This window comes from Eleutherodactylus coqui, chromosome 5 (assembly GCF_035609145.1).
Source record: "Eleutherodactylus coqui strain aEleCoq1 chromosome 5, aEleCoq1.hap1, whole genome shotgun sequence".
In the NCBI taxonomy this organism is placed as follows: domain Eukaryota; kingdom Metazoa; phylum Chordata; class Amphibia; order Anura; family Eleutherodactylidae; genus Eleutherodactylus; species Eleutherodactylus coqui.
The window spans coordinates 134,346,893-134,367,983 of NC_089841.1; the positions used below are offsets into that span (position 1 = coordinate 134,346,893).

The following is a 21,091-nucleotide window of genomic DNA, read 5'->3' on the forward strand; positions in this document are numbered from 1 at the left end:
TTCCAGGGAGCCACCCATGCTGTCGGTCCACAGGGACTTCACAATAGGGAGTTGTACCTGCCTGTGTCTATGAATTAAAAAGCCCGGTCTGACTGGGGCATGCAGACACCTTGACAGAATGAATAGTGTGTGGCACATAGGTTCCCCATTGCTATGCCCACGTGTGCAGCTCCTGATGGCGGTGGCACAGGATTATATTTCTCATTGCTTCTGTACAGCATTGTGGGCTATCGCCCCGCCCCTTTTAAAGAGGGTCGCTCCCTAGCCGTGCCAACCCTCTGCAGTGTGTGCCTGCTTTTCCTGTGGCAGACGCACTTATAAATAGACATGAGGGTGGCGTGGCATGAGGGCAGCTGAAGGCTGGGCAGGGACAGTTTGGTGTGCGCTGTGGACACTGGGTCGTGCAGGGGGGGTTGGGCAGCATGTAACCCAGGAGAAGTGGCAGCGGAGTGTCATGCAGGCAGTGATTGTGCTTTGTTGGAGGTAGTGTGGTGCTTAGCTAAGGTATGCATTGCTAATGAGGGCTTTTCAGAAGTAAAAATTGTTGGGAGGGGGGGGCCCACTCTTGCCGCTATTGTGGCTTAATAGTGGGACCTGTGAACTTGAGATGCAGCCCAACATGTAGCCCCTCGCCTGCCCTATCCGTTGCTGTGTCGTTCCCATCACTTTCTTGAATTGCCCAGATTTTCACACATGGAAACCTTAGCGAGCATCGGCGATATACAAAAATGCTCGGGTCGCCCATTGACTTCAATGGGGTTCGTTATTCGAAACGAACCCTCGAGCATCGCGAAAAGATCGTCTCGAGTAACGAGCACCCGAGCATTTTGGTGCTCGCTCATCTCTAGCTGCAAGTCATCATCAAGCAATGAAACATAGTAGACACCAGTTAATGACATGTTTAAGCAGAACAGTGGACCAACCCCGTGTCATGAAAATACACCCTATATCAGTATGGAACCACCATCAGCCTGCACAGTGTCTTATTGACAACTGTGGTGCATCAGCCCAAAACAAGTCATACCATGATTTATTGGGTCACACCACATGTTGCCAGCCTTCTCAGGTCTAGTTAACAACCTGAGGAACCCAGGTCAGGTGCTGTATCTGGCTTCATGGTGTTAACACAGGCACTTTGGTGGGTCTTCTGATCCCATATCCCATGGAAGCCAAAGAACGGTGCACTGATCCATGGGACGTGTGTGGGGAATTGTGCATTTCTGCCAAAGTTGCTTGTGTATTCGCATGGACAATTCCAGCCAGACACCACTGGTTGCGATTATTAAGCACCCATGGGCAGCCTCTGCGCTGTCCATTGTAGATGGTAATGCCTTCAATGACATATTCCCAGTACGCACGTGACACTGTGGATTGATGAATGTTAAACGGAACCTGTCATCATCTTTGAGCCCCATAAACTACATTATTAGGCTGAAAGGTAAGGGAACAGGGAGTCCAAGGAGCTGTGTTTCATACTTTCTGAGCACCCCTTTCCTACCGTGTGTCTCTGCAAAGTCTCCCCACTGATACAGCGTGACTCTTTTCAGATGGCTCTGTGCATGCGCTCTCCCACAGAGATAAATGGGAGAGTGCGTGCACAAAGCTATCTGAAAAGAGTCACGCTATGCGTGTGCGCACCAACTTCGCTAGGACACAGTACAGTAAAGGGGTGCCTGAGGAGTATGAAGCACAGTTCCCCGGACTCCCTGTTCCCTCAGCTCTGAGCCCTATACTGTAGTTTATGGAGCTCAAAGGTGATGACAGGTTCCCTTTAAATGCCCGCACAACTTCAGAAATGGAATGTCCTATCCGTCTGGCACCCACTATCATGTTTTCTTCAAACTCTGATAATTCCCATCACCTTGCCACGAGCAAGCTGGCCGGTGTTCAATGTTGTTCACAAGATAACACCTCACAATTTATACAGGTGTGGGTCTTCTCAAGCTGTCACCTGGGGTAATGCCAATTCATAAATTTACATACTGCTATCCCATGATTTCTGGAATCTCAGTGTATTAGAAAACTATGTACATCTTCATGAAACAACCAATACTTTATTTCTAAAAAATCCCAAACACCATTTACATTACCAGTCTTAAAAAAAACAAAACACGTTTTCTCTATTAATTATGAGAACTTTGGGGGGAGAGGAGCCAGTTCTGAACTGATGGCTAGATCTGTGCCCTGCTTGAGGGTCTTTTTACACAGAGTGGGAAATCATTCACACGAGTGAATGCTGACAGAGTTCATTCCTACAGCCAGTTTATACAGGCAGATAAATCTTTTACATTTCATTCGGTTGATTGTTTAGTCACTCACATTGACTGTACCAGTGAATCGCTATTCACACGCAACGAGTTGTGAACGAGCGAATGATTATTTTTGATGTCTCTGCAAATTTAACGAAAAGCAAACTATTTATTGTTTAATTATTGGCTATGTTGGCACTGAACAATTATCCTTCAAATTTGAATGATCCAACAAATTTTTGAACAATAATTGTTCCGTGTAAAAGAGCCCTTATTTTTCAATTTCCAGCCTACTGTAAGTATAAGTAAATAGTTACAAGATCTTGACTTACCAGTTACTGGTGTCTGTGTAGTCTTTTTCTTCCTTCACACGCTGATAGCTTTTTCTCATTTTTTCTAGGTCTACACGGAAGTTAGTAATCGTATTTAAGGATCGATATTTTTGGGTGTTCAATTCTTGACGTCTCCTATCAAAAAAATGAATAGTGTTTCAAAAAAAGGTGACATAGATACAACATGCCATCTAACTATGATGATTGCTCAAGAAATAACAGCTGACAATGACAAGTACATTGAAGTATCAGTAGGCATTTCTCATGCACTTGCCTTTCCATGGCTTCCACCTCATCGTGTAAGTAGACATCTGCTTCATCAGCCACGTCTAAGAAGGTTTCCCTCATCTCAGAGGACAAATTACTTTTCTTCTTTATGAAGAGGTTTGTAGGAGACAAACTAGGGGCAGGGGAGCTGTCATAGGGAAAAATCAGTTTTAGAAAACAGCAAAAACAAAAACAATCAAAACAATTAGCCAGGAAAATACAAAAAAGTATACTGCAGTTCATGCAATATATAGCCTAGTGCTATTAGCTCATGGCCAGTCTAACACCTAATATTGCATGTGCGTAACATGATTTGTGTTGCATTTGTGAAACACATACTTTTCCAAAATATACAAACATACTGTATATTAAACATCATATTATGTATTAACACTATTATAAACTACACAACATACTGTATTTTCCCCATTTTGGATCCTATTTTAATGTCTATATTCTTCAAAAGTGTATTATAGGATTGACAGCGAATGTTTATTGTGCTGACCACTAACTAATAAGTCCCTTCACTGTAAAATTCTGTCCTTGCTTTGAGAATCGGGGTCTGCTTTTATATGGGTAATGTGTTTTTATCTTTGATGGGAATCTTTCTCCATGAAATATCCTTTCCATTGCATTAGAAGAACAGCGGCCTGAACTTTCATAGTTTAAAGTATGAACTATATGCAAACTTAGGTGCCTCTTAGGGCTTCTTCACACAGCCATCTGCGCAACTACACTTGCCGCTACGGTGCATAGTTGCGCATACACAAGGTATAATAGTTTTTTTTTACTTTTCAAACTCCGCGCTATTCTGCACAAGTTTGAAAACGTGGGAAGATAGATCCTGCCTTATCTTACTCGCACGTAATATTAGCCATGAGCTAAAAAAATAGGACAAGTCCTAACTTTTCTGTGGCATAGTAGTAACGCCTGAGAATACCGCTAGTGAAAACAAAACCATTGAAATCAATGATTTTTTCCTGTTATGCCGCCGTGATTTTCATGGCCGCATAAAGGGACTTAAACGTGCCCACCTGTTTAAGCCCTTAGGCTGGGCTCACATGACTGTGTGTGTTCGCGTGCCTCTCACAAGCATGAGGCAGTGTGCATGCTGTGGATTTCTCAAAGTGGAATTTGTTTTAGAAAATCCGCAGTACAAGTTGAACTGTGGTACATGTCAAGTTTGCTGCATATTTTCAGCGTAGATTTCACTTTTTCAAATAAGAGGGTGGAATCCATGTCAAAATACATATGCATCAAAATCTACATTACATGCAAATTTTGATGCAGAATTTGGTGCATATTTTGACATTGATCCACACTAAGATACATAGCCAAAATCAGCTGTGTGAATGAAGCCTTAGGGTTCTTTAACAAGTAAAATATTGATGGTCTATCCTCAGGATAGTTCATCAATATTAGGTCCATGATGTGCCGTCTCTCAGCATCAGCTGATTGCTCCATTTTGGTCCATTCATCACATGGTCAATATGCAACTCCATCCCATTCAAGTGTATGGGATTGAGCTGCAATACCTGGTACCACCACTACAAAATATACAACACTGTGCCTGGTATGCAGTAAAGAGTCCACAGCACAGACCCGAATCACCATAATATCTTCAAACAACTGGTTGGTGAGGGTGCTGGGAGTCAGACCCCCACTGCTCTGATACTGATGAGCTATCCTGAGGATAGGTAATCAATATTTAGTCCTCTTTAATTTATTTGCAGAGTCACATATTTTATAGCATGCAACATCCAACCTCTTTGGTCTCTGTGTGATGTTTTTGGTGCTCCTTTGATCATCCTTAGTATTCATCATTTCTCTGACCTGAGCCGCAGAGGTGTCACTGTAAGAAGAAAAAAAGAGATCTTTTAACAAGCTATCCCATCATTACCTCACTAATGATCTAATAACATACGCTGTGTACTTTCCTTTAATGCAACTGTAAATCTTATTTTAAAAAAGAAGTTAAAAAAAAGAGGTTCAGAAGAAGAAATTTTAGGCATTTTACATGTACAGAACTGCAGAAGAAGTAGAGCGACTTTGCAAATACATTTTCACTTATTGTATATACAACCTGCATTACAGCCTGTATTCTACTGTAGAGTTACATTTCTGATCATGTGAGTGTCAGGCCTGGAATATCCCAGCATTCCTGGTTCTATAGAGCTTGCTCCGGTGATCTGCAACTAGGGAAATGCAGGTTCTATACTGGCCCTTAGCTACAGCCACTATTGGTATAAGTAAGTTTACATACTGTTGGATTGCAGCTGAAAATTAGTCCCACACATGTGAATGGGGTTGTTCCTGCAGTCCACTGTATTGGAGGAGCTCAGCTACAGGTTTAGCAAAGTTTAACATTACTATGGTAACTTTTTGTAACAAGTTATCTTCTCTCAAGCCATTTCAAAGCTATTGTGATTTCAACACAACAAAGCCATTTATAGCTATTGAAAGGGTAAGTTGTGGCACAGAAAGTTATCTTAATACATTATGTCTCAAGTTAAACTTTGTTACATCTGTAAACTGTAAATTGTGGATTTTAAGGGTGTGTTTGTAAGGGTGTAGGGCTGACAGATTAATAATGCATAACAACACGCTGCTGTTATATTTCTGTTATTTATGCTTTATTTTACAGGAAAGGTTTCCGCTGTTAGTAAGTGTATTCCTCGCATCCTACTGACTGAGCAGTGGAAACCTGTTTCTATGGCAGTGTAAGTGCAGTGGATCTCAGGGGGTTTGGTAAACTGTTCTATCTAATATGTATTTGGGAAGTTACAGTTTCAGATGCCAATCTGATGTTTATGATCAGGCTATGTGAGAATGCAAGGGTGTAATGCAAGAGTGCCATGAGCACTCCCGTGAGCATTAGCTTCCTGCCAATTGAGGAATCAAGTGACCGTAAGCAAAATGCTGCAAAGTGAGAGTGAGTGCATGAGTAATGCTGCGTTTAGACTGAAAGATATTGTTCAGAAAATGGTTCAAATGAGCTAAACTGAATGATAATCGTTCAGTTTAATCACAGCCAGCGACTGAACAACAAATTAAAATCGTGCAGTTCACGTTCGTCGTTCAGTTTGTGCACTTATTGTGTAGTTTAAACACTGCTCTTTCAATGTTTCATGTAGGACTGTGAAACACTGACTGATAAGTTTCTGACGACTACACGATCCTCAATGAGAATTGTACGGTCTAAACAGGCTACCCGAGCGTGGCGAGCTGGTGATTCTCAGCCCGTGTTAAAGGGGCATTAGTTATGGCACAGAATTACTAGAGTGATGCATCGTAGCTAGGAGGGATAGTGATTGCTATAGCCATCAACGGCATATGCCCTTACTGTGTACATCAATCCCTCAAGTGAAGGAGAGGATCAGACTGATACTGTGACTAAGTACAAGTTTTAAACAGTGGGAGAGCCGAAAGACGTTGAGCCTGTGATCTCAAAGGGTCTGGAAACAGACAGGTCTGTCAACATTGCAGTGAATCGGGGTGCAATTGCAGCCACAGCTATTATTGAATTCTATGCAACACCAACCTGAGGAGCTGGACATGGCAATGTTTTCACCTTTGTCTGCACTAACAGCAAGTTTAACAAACAGCTGATTGGTGGGAATCATAAGGTGCGGACTCCCACTGATTAGCTATTTCTGACCTATCAGGATGATAGGTCAGAATTAGTAAAGTCCTGGAAAACCCCTTTAGTGGCTCCTCACTGTGTAGCCTGTCAGCTTCCCCACAAAAGTGAAGTGTGGCTCCTCACTGTGTAGCCTGTCAGCTTCCCCACAAAAGTGAAGTTAACAGCTGGATGAAGGGGACAGGCACCGCATCAATCTGCTTTATCTCAGGCTTAATAGTAAATTAAGAGTCAAACTTGCTATTGTTTTAAAGCTAAGACTCTTATCTTTAAAACATGACCAAGATTGATGCAGCCTAAGATATCACCTGTAGAAGCACAGTTGGGGAAGTTGGAATTGAGGACTGTAGGTATGTGCCGCTGTCACTTCAACCCCCTATATCTTCAACTATAAGATTCTTGCCTTTACATAAGCCTAAAATTGATGCTGCATTTTCAACGTGATGGGATCCATTTAAGGGAATGTCAATTGTTTTCTTCTAATTGTACTATGTGTACCTTCTTAAATTGTACTTCCATTCATTTTCTTCGTCTAACTCCTTGGTCACATTTTCCGCAATCATCTGCAGTAAACTCTGCATATCTGAAAAGTAATATTCCCCAGGCTGATCAGCATCCATATTAAATAGATTATGCCATAAAAAAATAAAAGATTTTTGTATTATATATGTACACATAAAACACAGGCGTTTTATCTGGTATTTCACTTATAACAATCATTAATATCAATTACTATTTAGCCCAACAAAAATGTCAGTGACTTAGAATCAATTATCTACTTGGAGATTTGACCCTTTTAATTTGTATTGGTATTTAAATGGTCGCTGCTGTATCAACAATCTTGGCATAAATCAATAATGCAGGCAAATAGAAACTTTGTAATATGTACACTCATTGTAAAAAAAAAATGAAGCACCTAGAAGTAGTTGCCAGAATTAAAGGGGTTGTCCCGCGGCAGCAAGTGGGTCTATACACTTCTGTATGGCCATAATAATGCACTTTGTAATGTACATTGTGCATTAATTATGAGCCATACAGAAGTTATAAAAAGTTTTTTACTTACCTGCTCCGTTGCTGGCGTCCTCGTTCCCATGGAGCCGACTAATTTTCGCCCTCCGATGGCCAAATTAGCCGCGCTTGCGCAGTCCGGGTCTTCTGCAGTCTTCTATGGGGCCGCTCGTGTAGAATGCCGGCTCCGTGTAGCTCCGCCCCGTCACGTGCCGATTCCAGCCAATCAGGAGGCTGGAATCGGCAATGGACCGCACAGAAGCCCTGCGGTCCACGGAGACAGAGGATCCCGGCGGCCATCTTCAGCAGGTAAGTATGAAGACGCCGGACCGCCGGGATTCAGGTAAGCGCTGTGCGGGTTGTTTTTTTAACCCCTGCATCGGGGGTTGTCTCGCGCCGAACGGAGGGGGGGTTAAAAAAGAAAAAAACCCGTTTCGGCGCGGGACAACCCCTTTAAATGAAACTTTCTGTGATTGTAATATTGGTATAAATTAGTGATTACAATATCAGAGAAAAAAAAGGATAGTTTATTGTGGAAAACTGAACCCTTGAAGGGAGGCTCTAGTACCCCATTGTACTGCCTGTAGCTTGGATGTAAAATCTGATACGGGTGGGCATGGAGGTTCTAGTACCCAATTGTAGTGCCTCTAGCTTGGATACAAGATATGATACGGCCGGGCATGGAGGCTCTAGTACCCTGTTGTACCGCCTCTAGGCTTGGATGTAAGATGTGATACGGACAGGCATGAAGGCTCTAGTACCCTGTTGTACTGCCTCTAGCTTGAATAAAAAATGAGATACAGGTGGGCATGAAGACTCTAGTACCCTGTTATACCGCCTCTAGCTTGGATACAAGATGTGATACGGTTGGGCATGGAGGCTCTAGTACCCTGTTGTACCACCTCTAGCTTGGATGCACAATGTGATATGGGGTGGGCATGGATGCTCTAGTACCCCATTGTACCACCTCTAGCTTGGATGTAAGATGTGATATGGGCGGGCATGGAGGCTCTAGTACCCTGCTGTACTGCCACTAGCTTGGATACAAGAGGTGATACGGGCGGGCATGGAGGCTCTAGTACCCTGTTGTACCACCTCTAGCTTTGGGTGTAAGATGTGATACGGGAGGGCATGGAGGCATACAGGTTCTGTGTGGTATGCTGTAGCATATCAGTCCATATTTGCTGTAACAAAGCCTCTAGATTGTGCAAACTTGGAGGCTATCAAAGTTGGTGTCCCAGATGGTCCATACATGTTCTATTGACAATAAATCTGGTGACCGGGCAGCCACAGAAGTGTGACAATTGTGGAGACATTCCTGTGACCCCCTTGCTGTGTGTGGCCGAGTATTATCCTGCTGGAAAATGCTTCTAGGAAGCCCTGCCATGAGAGGAACACATGTGGCTGCGGGATGTCCTGAACATATTGTTGAGCTGTCATTGTTCCCTGTAGAACTTCAGGGGGTGACCGAGTATCATATGCAATGGCCCGCCCAGAAAATCACACCAACAGTAGGGGCAGTGTGCCACTCCACAGCAAAGGCAGGGTTGAGGCACTCACCCATAGGTCTCCAAACATGAATACGGCCATCAGCAGTGCCCAAACTAAACCTGGATTAGTTGCTGACGATAACCTGGTTCCATTCAGTTGAAATCCAGTTTCATTGGTCATGACACCTCTGCAAAAGGAGGTGACAGTGGGTGTCAAAGGCACCATGAGACCAAATGTCTTTTATCCAAACGCCTGGAAATGGTTCTGACAGACACAGGAGCCTGTAACGATGGTGCCACCTGTCTCTGTATGGGGATTACGAAATAGTTGCAGCTGCTCATGCTTGTCGTACGATCAGACAATCCTCTCTACTGGTGGTTAGTCGAGAGTATTCTGAGTGCGGTCGCCTTGTGTGCCCTTATGCATCCACTGGTCCCAACATCTCCTAACAGTCTTCTCAGAACAGCCCAGGTGGTCGGCAATTCGTCTACATGACCATCCAGCTTCTTGCATTCCAATAATACGCCCCCTCTCAAACTCTGGTAACTGTGTAAAATCTCTTTGATTGCATTGTAGAGGCATCTAGTGGTCAACAAGCTCTACACAAGCGGAAAAAGAGGTGACTACACACAAGGAGCCTCTGAGAGCCTTTTTATAGGCCAGCGATGGAACCACTTTTAGGGCCTCAGGTGGCAAGACATTAATCTAATCATGCCACAACTCTAATCATCAGTTATGTATCTGCTTGAGATGTAACTGCATATTGGGTTTTGCTGTAAAACAACTTCTTTTAGGTGCTTGATTTTTTTTTTGGACAAAGTGTAGATTTAGTAATGTTAAGGCAGATGTTTTTAGAGTTATGTAAAGTATGCAGTGAGCCATGCGACTCAATGCTACATAACTAAGTAGTGCAGAGGTTCTAATGCAAACAAATGTTCGTACTACCTTAGTTGTGTAGCCTGCTGTGAGCTTCTTTATTAGCGTTACTACATCAGTATACTCTCAGAGAAAAGTACTTCTTTCTCCACTTATCTGGTTTTCCCTATTTGGGTGACGTGAGTGATGAACATGGGGAAAGATTGCCACCATGAAAAAAAGATATCAAGGCCACTTCAACCCCAACATGATGGGCGACTACTGCTGGTTTCTGCAATTGTCAAGAACAGACACTCACAAGCGCAAAAGCAAGTGCCTAAAGCACTTATGCACAGTGTATGTTCATTGCCTAAAGACTCAAATGAACTTTTTATTTCCTCATTTGTTAATGTGAACAGGTTTTTGTAATCTCTCTGGTTTGTAGCACAATTTAGTTATATACAATCACTGTATAATGAACATAAAAACAGTTTCAGCATCTGTATGAATAGCCAATGGTAGAGTGTATAGCTTAAAAGCTTGATGCCCGAGGCTAAATCCGACTACACACTCGGTTTAGTATAGGACACATGAAATACCCCAAGTAGCAGACAAAAGGTTTTTTTGTGCGATGCAGTGTAATCACTCCTGTGTTTTACACAGCAGTGATCATCGCTCAATACATGGAGGTAGAGCGCGCTGGAGATCACTCTGGATGCCCACCTCCATTCACAGTACACAGGCCGTCATTCATAGATGATCGTCGTTTGATTTTTTTTTAAGCCTGCACGATCCAGAACGACAAAAGAATTATTGTTCATCGTTCAGATCATGATACATTTGCACTGAATGATTGTCATTAAGATTCTTGTAAACCGGTGGGAATCTAAACGATAATGGTTCAGTGTAAAAAGGCTCTTAGAGATGGAAACCGCGCAGAGGAAAACTGGTGAAAAATGTGGAATCCAAGTCATATGATGACCAGAAACATTGTTATTTTTCATGTAAACACACAACAGTTTAGGGCTTGTTCACATCGGTGTTCTATTCTGAACCTCCATCGCTAAATTCCATTAAATAACAGGTTGAAATATCGTTATCTCATTCCTGTAAACCAAACACACCCCATTATAGTCAGTGGGATCTTTTTAGTTCCATCATACTATGGTTCCATTCAGCCACTGATGACATTTTCCTGCTCCCACAACAGAGCAGGACAACAGAACTTCTTAGAGCTAGTGTTAGATAGGCCATATTCTGAAAAGTCATCTGAAACAACAAGTACACTTTAAGTACTGTATTAAGGCTATCTACTTGAGGCAATTTTTGACTATTTACTATATATGAAAAGTAGAGCCTTATCATATGAGGGGTTGCTTACATGCAATGCATACTATAAAATGCAGGGAAAGGAATGGAATGGTGCATGCATTAATCCATAAACATAATATTCGTGGCTTGCAAAACTTTTGCGAAGACAAATAAATGTTGCTCCTGTTGTAAATATGTGCTCAGTGGATTTTCGTTAAACAAATACATACTCGACAAAAGGGTGTTGTGGAGGTCCTTTGCCCAGGGCATCAACAGTACTGGTATATTCAAGGGTTGGCGCAACACCATGATGTTGGATGGCACATAGCCAGGGGTTTGAAATTAGGCTTCAGGTGCTTAAACTTTTTTAGTTACAAGCAGTATAGAAAAACACTACCAGATAACTGTTTAGAAGAAATATTGTTCATTACTGCTGTCACTTATTTTTTCTTGTTAAGAAGAATGTCACAATGACAAACAACTTAAAGAGAACTTGTCACCATGTCAAAATTATGTCAAAAAAGGGCAGCGAGAGTGATTGCCTGAAGTGCCATTGGAGGGAGCTGAATTGAAAGCAATTCACTTGCAACAGCACTGATAATTGGCATACCGGCAACAATTCTTCAGGAGGTCACAGCATCTTTAGAGAGTTGATGATTGGCTATAAGTGATTGTGTAAAAGGGACAATGTGTTTCCTTTGAGTTCCTATTTAGCACTTCAATGAGTGCAATTGTATCCACTCGTATGATTCTATATAGGCATCATTCAGATGTTCGTTCTTATTAATAGATCAGTCATAGTGATAAGTTGTTTTTAAATGGAGGTATTAGTAAGAAGCTCCTCATAATTATTTGTGCCTCCTGGCCAGACTGGCACCTTGTGAGTGCAATCAGATTGTACATTTTTCAAATGAGGTTGTCTGGTTTTAATCACCTACTTTTAAAGACCTCATTAGGGATTTTCTAAATAATAGAGGCAGTCTCCAAATTAAGGGGTATTCCAAATGTACATTGATGGCATTAACCCTTTCCAATCCACTGTCTGACATCTAAAGACATTCTGATTGAAGGCTGTACAGTTCCGATGTCAGAAGACATCCGGCATTGTATTCTTACTGTAGATTACTGGCTGCTCTGTTGTCAGGGGCCTCTCCAGCATATCCAATACCGCATGTGCTGACTCTATCCAGCAGATGGCGCCATTGTATAATGGCAGAAAAAGAAAGCCCCCTAGGAAACCCTGAATCCAAAATTGGATTGCAAAGGGTTAATGTCTGATCTCTGTGGGTCCAACCACTAGGACCATCATAGGCCATTAGATACATTGGGATATGAGTGATATATCTACAACAGACATTATATATTGTTGTTTCCCAGTGTTCCCAGGAGTCATTTGTAATGCCATACAATACTGCCTAAGAGAAGCATTTAATACTCAAATCAGTTTTCAGTATGATTTAACATTCACCTTTCCCCTGTATGGATTCAAGTACATTAATTGGTTGTGTTCTACACTCAAGGCCATCATTGATTAGTGAGCACTTGAATATCAGCAGAATGCATGCCAGTCAGTTGTGTGTATCCACTCGTGTTTTGCATAATACAAATTTTAGGAAATCTGCAGCATTTATGTATTGTCAAAACACACAGGACAATATATTGTATGTCAATGTATACAATAATTTTTTTTAAAGACTTAAGGCTCATTTACACGTAACTATTATCGTTCAAAATGTATTCAAACAAACGAATTTGAGCGATAATTGTTCAGTGTGAATGCGAAAAAATCTTTCACTTGTTGTTTGCGGTCGTTTAAGCTGACTTTTCAGTCAGCTTAAGAAACCTTGTTGGCTCACTGGTTTCTTGTCCTCTGTGATAGCTCTTCCCACTCAGCGCTTCCCATAGGAGGTAAAGCGCTGAGTGAGAAGCGGACGGGAAGCCCGTGAGCCGGCGGCAAGTCTTTCAATTTAAATGCTCTGCACGGGGGCTGATGACCTTAGCGGTGATGTCAGCGCTCCTGCAGTCGTTTAAAAGACTGTTGGCACATGTAGAAGAGTCGTAACTTACATCTATCAGGAGAGACTTAAAGGGGTTGTCCAGGTGCAGATGATTTTTTTTAAACGTGGGCACAACTGGGTTAACAATAAAAGTAGTCATACTCACCTATTTGTTCCCCTATTGATTCTGTGCTGCAGCTAATGCGGTCAACCCAGTCTCCATTTACAAATGGATACTACCTGACTAATCCTGTTAATTAGAGGCCGCAGTGGTCACGTGCTGTTTTTCTGGCATCTTGGCTCCCTGTATGTGAGTTGTGACACCAGGGGTGGCTCTGCAGAGGTATTGTTCTATCTTCTAGATTTGCATATTTCCCAGAGGAGCATGCATGGCCTTATAAGTCTCCTCACACACCTTCTAGGTGCTCTCCTTAAGGAGAGACGGCACCCCCCTGAACCAGGAGAATGGCATGTGACTGCTTCAGTCTCTGATCAGCCCCAACCTGCAGCCATTCGTGCTTCTTTTGTTATTGCCTGAAGAAGGAGCCTCTGAACTTTGAAAGCTTGCATATATAATATTTCTGGTTAGCCAATAGGGGCCTCTGTATTGCCTCTATAATACGTTTATCTTTTTTATACAAGAGTATTTGACATCACACAGATTTTTCTTGCTAACCCAGCACCACAGTATTTTTACATCTCCGCACAGCAATTTTGTTCAGATTTAGCATGTGTACACACATGGTGTATTTTGGTGCACACGAAAATTTGCTGCATATTTTGTCTAACATGCATTTTGATGCGGATTTTAAAATGGCTTAATTCTACCAACAATTCTGTGTCAAAATCCATATTTGGACATGCAGATTTGGACAGATGAATGTGCCGCAGCATCTTGTAGAATATTCATATGTGTGTGAAAGCGCTCTAAGGCTTACTGTTCAGAATGTCTATTATTGGGGTATACTGAGGATAGCCCTATAAAAGCCAGTGTTAATACGAATCCCTGTAAAAAAAAACATTAAAAAACTCTGAAAAATAGTTGGGAAACGGAAACACACAAATACATTATTTTTAGATTTAATACATCATACAACATATGTTAATATTTGGTGCTTTTTAAACTATGACCTAAAATTAGAAAAGTTATGGATGCCAGAAAGCTGAAAGGAGAAAACAAAAAAATGATGGTCACTCACACCGCTCTAATATAACCAGAGACAGTACTTACAATCAGATAGTGGTTCTTCATCCTCCTCTTTGTTCTGTTTGCCTGGAGTATGGAGAAAACTATTGACGGTAGACTCCAAGTCATCCCCACCTTCTTGAGGTGCATCTGAGGATGTTGTGCAAGCGGTTGTCGTATCATCAGAGCCTGGAAGAAGCGAGGAAACACTACCTATGGTGGGTGTGTGCGCTGAGGAAAGCCCACTATAGCGTGAGATGCTGAGAAAGGATAACTTCCGGGGATAACTTCGTTGTAAGTGGTTGCGAAGAAGTTTTTGATTCTGCTTTTTATTCTGAGAAGAAGAAAATATAATAAGTTTTTTTTAAACAATCTCTTTTATTGAAATCATGAAAAATGTTGCAAGTGAGTCATGCAGGGTTAATAAAACATATAACAAACAACATGGCATATACGGAAGGCATTGGAGAGACCATTAATAATTTTGTGAAGACAAGCGATTCTAAAGCCCCTCTATTAAACCCGGTGGGGGGGGGGGGGGGTGGAAAGGGGCGGAACTTAATGGGGGCACTATGGCCTATAGAGAGTGAAGAGACCATGTAATGCAGTTAAATAACTGAGAAGAACATTATACCAGGTAAGAACGTCGACGAGATGACAATTTGAAGGGATATGAAAAAAGGGTACAGTTGAGGTAGACAAATGGATAAAAAGAAAAGTAAGAGAGATTTGAAGAACTCAATTTGTTATTGTGGGGAGACTGAATATTAAATCCATGGGTTCCAAATATCTAGAAAGTCCTTTCTGGTCCCTGACTCCCATGCTGCCAAAAACTCCAACCTAAATATTTGTGAAACTATCTCTCCGATGGTCTCGTGTGGGAGTCGATTTATCTCTCCATAGTAAAGGGATAATAAGTTTAGCTGCGGTCAAAAATAATGTCAGAAGATGCTTCTTAGATGGTGTAAAACATGGGCTGGGGAGAAGGTATATGCAGTTTTACAATATAATTAATTTAATAACACAAATAACTGATTGTAAAACTCTACAGCTTATGTTCAAACTTACAGGGGTTGTCTCACCAAGAACACGTGTCCTCTGAAGAAACACAGCTAACTTTTGTAGGCCTGGTTCCTTAAACCTCCAGCGATCAGCTGATATCACCTGTTGGTCACGACAATGTTGTGGCATGGTGGCCTTAACACAGGCCAAAGACCTGTTGTTTTGTTAAGCAGGTCAAGGGTTAATGCACCATGTGCAGAGTCTGCTAGTGCTGTCTGCCTTTGCTGCATGGATGCATGCTGGATTAGCCATGCCTGGGAGTAGGGTGGAGGTGTGATTTTCTATTCACTCTGCCAGTTTTCAGATGCAGAGGAGCTATTTCTCCTCACCCCTCCTGGTCATCAGTGCTGCTTCTTCCATTCCCTGGTGGAGAACCTGGACTTTGGAGCTCTGCTGTGCTGGGTGTTTTTCCACTAAGTTGCTGCGGCTTCTTTTTCAGTTGTATTGTTGCTTTTCATTTCTGTTTTTGCTTTGTGTGTCAGTTAATCTCTCCAGGGGTCCTAAAGGGACAATCAAGGGCCCAGAAAGAAGACTGTGGGGCCCCCTTTATTGAGCCGATATCCCGGCTTTAGGCAGGGACCCGTCACCTCCCTGCTAGGTGAGGGCCAGGCTTCCTTCCCTCTCCCTGAAGTGGTGCTACCCTCCCACATAGCGTGGGGTGCGGCTTTTTCCAATTGTGTCTACGTTCCCTGTTGCCGTGCTGAGTGTTGTACTGTTTTGTCGCACAGGCTTTACATCTGGGCTACGTATTTCTGTTTTGGTGCGCACTGCTCTCCGGTGCATTAGTCAGTCTACGGAAGTAGTTGCGAACATCACCCTGCGTCCGTGCTGGCGTGGTGCCTGTGAGCTGCATGAACGTGACAACTGGCCATAGATTTACATTGCAGTGGCCTGGATGTTATAGAAGTGCGTTATACACCAAACATACCCCTTTAATTAGCCAAAGAAGGGAACTGCTATAAAGAGAAGCCAAAGTTTACACTGTGGAAATGGTTCAGACTACTACAATGATTTATAATTACCCGACAATCCAAATTATAATGCATTCATATGCTACAGATGATTTCCAGAAAGCATACACTGTAGCGATTCTCTCTGTTTAGTCTAAAAGATGTAATAACTTTTTTGTAATAGTCACAAGATGCCACTTAGTTGAGGGTCTGTTCACAATAGGTTTTCCCATGTGCATTAAAAAATGTAACTTTACTGGTTCTTTAATGTATGCAGTTCATTAAACAGGATTTCACATGATGACACAATACTTATTGTCTTCTGCTCCACACTTTTTCCAACAGTATAAACATGCTGTAGAGAAGAGCATCTTATCCTTGGAGTTATTTTTTTTTTTTTTACAGCAAATGCAAAGTACTATTCTGTACTAGACTAATAATACTGCATCTGCCCTCTAGTGTTCAAACATGGAATTGCTTCTTGCAGACAAAACCATACAAGCTACTCAGTGACTAATAAGAGTGTGAAAAACACCTTGTAAAAACACTTACATTTATTTTAATACCTTTTTGTATTATTAAAGTGTACTGTAAATGTAAAAGGCTCCAGCTTCACAGTTGACACTTGCAGGCACCTCAGTAGCTTATCCATCACTAGTACTGAACCAATATACTGCAGTATGATGTACAGTACTGCAAATCATTAGGATACCAATAGAAAAACATTTTTTATATTCTTTTCACAATAAAACGCACTTAGGGAACTTTTACTAATACTGTCTAAAAGTTTGACAGTACAAACTAAGTCAGTCAGTCTTAAAATGCGCCAGTTTCATCACAGCGATTCATGCTGGATTGTAAAACTGTCAAATTTTCAGACTGTCTAGTCTATGTTTATATCACTTATTAGTTGACTTAGTTTATGCTAAAATTTATGCTAAATTTCGCAAACGGCAACAACTTTTGAATCAATGTACACACCCCATTTTTACAAAGCCACACCCCTTTACAGACAAGCCAGAAAAAGTGTCCGACGGTGTCTAAAAACAAATAGTAAATGCTGAGCAAAGCACTAAAGTGTTCTGGCATAATATGGGCAGTTTATTAAGCCTGGCCTTTGCAACACTGGGCTTAGTATGAATTCCCCCAGCGCACTAAATACATAAAGAGGCACAGGCGTCTTCATGTATTCAGCGCATCCCCAGCAGCTCCGCACACCTTCTCGGAAATGTATGCCAAATATATGGCATAAATTTACATTAGTTTCTGGTGTAAATTCCATATAAATCTGTTGGTCCAGGGCAGCCACATCCTTCATAACAAGCCCCGCCTGCTTCTCCAAAAAATAGCGAGGCTGGCACAGAAGGAAGAAGAGTTGCACATTTGTGTGCAAATACCTGCTTACGCATTTTTTTAAAAATTTTAAGCCAGAGGGCTCAGCAAAGGGCATGGCCAAAGAAACTTTGTGTCCAACTGTAGACTATTTAGAGGGGAGAGGCTCCTACTGCAGCCATTTGCCTAGACCAAACACAGTGAGAAGTATGGAGACGTAGCTGATCTACTGAGACACACAGAGAGGATTTCTTTATACAGTACTATATATTTGTTTGCATTATGAGACAAATTCATGGAAGGGAGGAAAGGGAAGAAGTGCTGGAAAATACATATTTTTTGTGGATTTTCTTTGTTTCCTGCTTTTTTTAAAAGCGTCATCTGGGGGCACAATTTGTCCAAACTTGTTCAGCCTGCTGTACCAACATAAAAGCAGCTATATTTCCTTCCACAGCTCTCATGTAGCTGCTTCTCCCCTGATGCCTGGTCCCCGCTGGTGCTTCTGGGTACAAATCAGTGAGGTCCCGAAACAGGAAAATGTCACTGGCTGAAGTGAATTGGTCATGGTTGCCATTGATATCATCCCTGGCTTCCTGCAGCTGAAGTAAAGACCAGTGAGTGACTGGGCTGAGAATTGAGAGCAGAAGGGTTTGGGTATTGCTTCTTTTATGTTGGCACAGCAGACTGAGTTGGTATTGAATTTGTTTTTACCAGATAACCTCTAAAGAAATTGATTCTTCTCCTTTTGAAGCTTTACCGATCTTACCATCTGATCTCCACAAATAAGTATGGCATTAAAACTGTTCTTGGAAATGAGTACACTGCTGCCTTGACATACGAGTTTAATCCGTTCCGAGACGGAGCTCGTAAGGCAAAAAACTCGTATGTCAAAGCACTTTTCCCAATTCAAATGCATTGAAACGCCATTAATGTGTTCCAATGCATTTCAATGGGAAAACTAACTACCTGTAGTCATTGAATGGCTGTGATTGGTTAACTCAGCGCCGACTTTCATTGTCGGACACCGCGCTGAGCTAGCCAATCAGAGCATTAGCTTGCTGAAGGCGGGTCAGCAGTGCCGCTGACCATTGAGAGGATGACACACCGGTGACAGGTGAGTATAGATCCCCCCCGAGCCTCAGCTTGCGAGTTTTTTGACTTGCAAGCAGGCTCGTACCCCGAATTTTTGCTCGTAAATTAGAGCAAAAATTCGGGAGAGAGCCTGCTCGCAAGTCAAAAAACTCGCAAGACAAGGCACTCGTAACCCGAGGTACCACTGTATTACTAAGTGGTCTATTTTATTGATGTATAAATTGTTATAAATAAGTGGTGGAATTTTCTAAATTAAGCTATATTCACACACGGATTTCATGTTGAATTGTTTTGTGAGGCTTCCTCCTCTAAATCCATAGCTAAGTCATGCATTTCTGCTATGAATTTGTCTGACTGTATGCCACGGATCCGCATACAGATTTAGCCCTTTTCAATGGGTAAATTCCTGAGTGGAATTTCAAAAGCAGATTCGGTGCAAAATCCAAGTCAAGACGTGAGACGTCACTTCCTTTTTTACCACATGCAGAAAAAAATATGCGCCATATAGGCTACAGCACGGATTACCATTCAAGTGAACAAAAATTTAGTTAGCATGGATATGGCACAGAACATGGGGTAGCGTAATTAGTCACTCAAGGGAATGTTCTACCATTGCTCAACTAGGAAACAAGGTAAGTTCTGGAGTGGACAGAAGGGTCTTTTACAGCATGAACAGTTTACTGAATGGGTTGTCTCATGAGGACAATCCTGTCTATACTCCCTATTAGGACACATGGGTGTCACAGAGGAAATAGTGGCAATTGCTCAGGGGTCCCCTACATGAGAGCTACTTTGGAGGATTGTAGTCATCCATATATTACCAGGATGGCCATTCATCTGGATGGCTACCCTGTTATATATTTCCTCTGTGGTGGTATTGCAGAGGCAAAGTTGTGGTTCAAGAGGGGTGTTGTCTATCTTTAAGGAGAGCACTCAAAAAGTGTGTGGAGACACCTAGGGGGCGAGTGGGTCGGGGGTTGGGGGGGAAGCCATCGTCTCTCCAAGGAGAGCACCCAAGAGTGGTGTGAGAAGACACCTGAGAGGTGAGTGAGGGGACTTAAAAGGCCATGCATGCTCCTCTGGGTAATTTATGCAAATAAGAAAAGTGGAACAATACCTCTGCCAACCTATTGGATGGCAGCATTCCTTCAAATCAATGTATGACTCATTACCAAGTCTGTAAAACAATGATTGGGAATAGAAAACCAAGCCAGAAAACCATACACAGAGGTAAAGTCACCATAGTATGATCTTACTGAAGCCAAATCAGTTCTTTGCTGAATTTGTCCCATATGAAAGGGGTTGTTTATAGTCAGAAACCTGTTTAGAATCATGTAAATTAGTGTACATTTAAGAAATGTAGTGTTATATAATTAGGAAATACAAATTCACACATGAACTACACCCTGAAACTTGGCGTCCAAAACTACTGACCTTTTGCTGTCTGCGGACACTAAAGACCTGAGCGCCAGTAGCCTATATCGTACATCGCTGTAGAATCATAATGATAACTTCCTTTTTTATGCACTACAGCTTTACAGTTATTGCACATAGAATATATAGCAGTTGTTTATGAGGGCTGCGCTCTCCATATATTTCTCACAATAAAAGAAAATTAAGTAGCTGAAATATTTAGCGCTCCATTTGTGGAGATCAAATTTATTTACACCTGTAAAATACAGCAAAATATTTCTGGCAGTTATAGGAGAAAAAAAATGATCATTTACCTTCCCCGGCATGATGAACTGCTCCCACTTCATCTCCACGTCCTTCTCTCTATTGATTCTTTTTAATGAAGTTTTACAACCACCAGGATCTCTGGTTTTAAGAAATGCAGACCGGTTAAAGTGATATTATTGTCCTTCATATCTAATTTCTTTGTAGCTGGTGAAAATGGTTCAACATATAGGCCTCATGTCCACGGGGTTAAAATCCACAGCATTTCTCCCGCACACGGATCCGCGCTCCAAAGGGATGCATTGGACACCCGCGGGTAGTTAAATACCTGCGGATGTCATTTTTCTTGTCAGGCGCGGATCCACGTGCGGGAAAAAATCCGGACATACTCCACTTTAGTGCAGGTCTCCCGCGGGGACGGCTCCCGCTGGCTTCTATTGAAGCCTATGGGAGGCCCGTAACAGAATTAAAACTCACCTGCTCCGGACGATGCGGTTCTTCCCTTTTTCGCGGCCGGATATTCTTTCTTCGGCCCGGCAGATGTGCCCGGCGCATGCGCGCGGTACACTGCCGGCGCGTCGAGCACATCCGCCAGGCCGAAGAAAGAAGATCCGGCCGCGAAGAAGGGAAGAACCGCATCGT

General features: G+C 42.2%; 1 protein-coding gene across 1 annotated transcript in view; it reads right to left on the reverse strand.

Moving 5' to 3' along the window:
* The window catches only part of CCDC60 (coiled-coil domain containing 60), a 182,410-nt gene that overhangs the window by 23,978 nt on the left and 137,341 nt on the right, over positions 1-21,091 (reverse strand). The window contains exons 7-12 of the mRNA XM_066603197.1: positions 20,500-20,590; positions 14,382-14,670; positions 6,987-7,071; positions 4,614-4,700; positions 2,856-2,996; positions 2,582-2,716 (exon numbers count right to left, since the gene is read on the reverse strand). Coding sequence (XP_066459294.1) covers positions 2,582-2,716; positions 2,856-2,996; positions 4,614-4,700; positions 6,987-7,071; positions 14,382-14,670; positions 20,500-20,590 — 828 coding nt within the window. The remainder of the gene's footprint in view (positions 1-2,581; positions 2,717-2,855; positions 2,997-4,613; positions 4,701-6,986; positions 7,072-14,381; positions 14,671-20,499; positions 20,591-21,091) is intronic.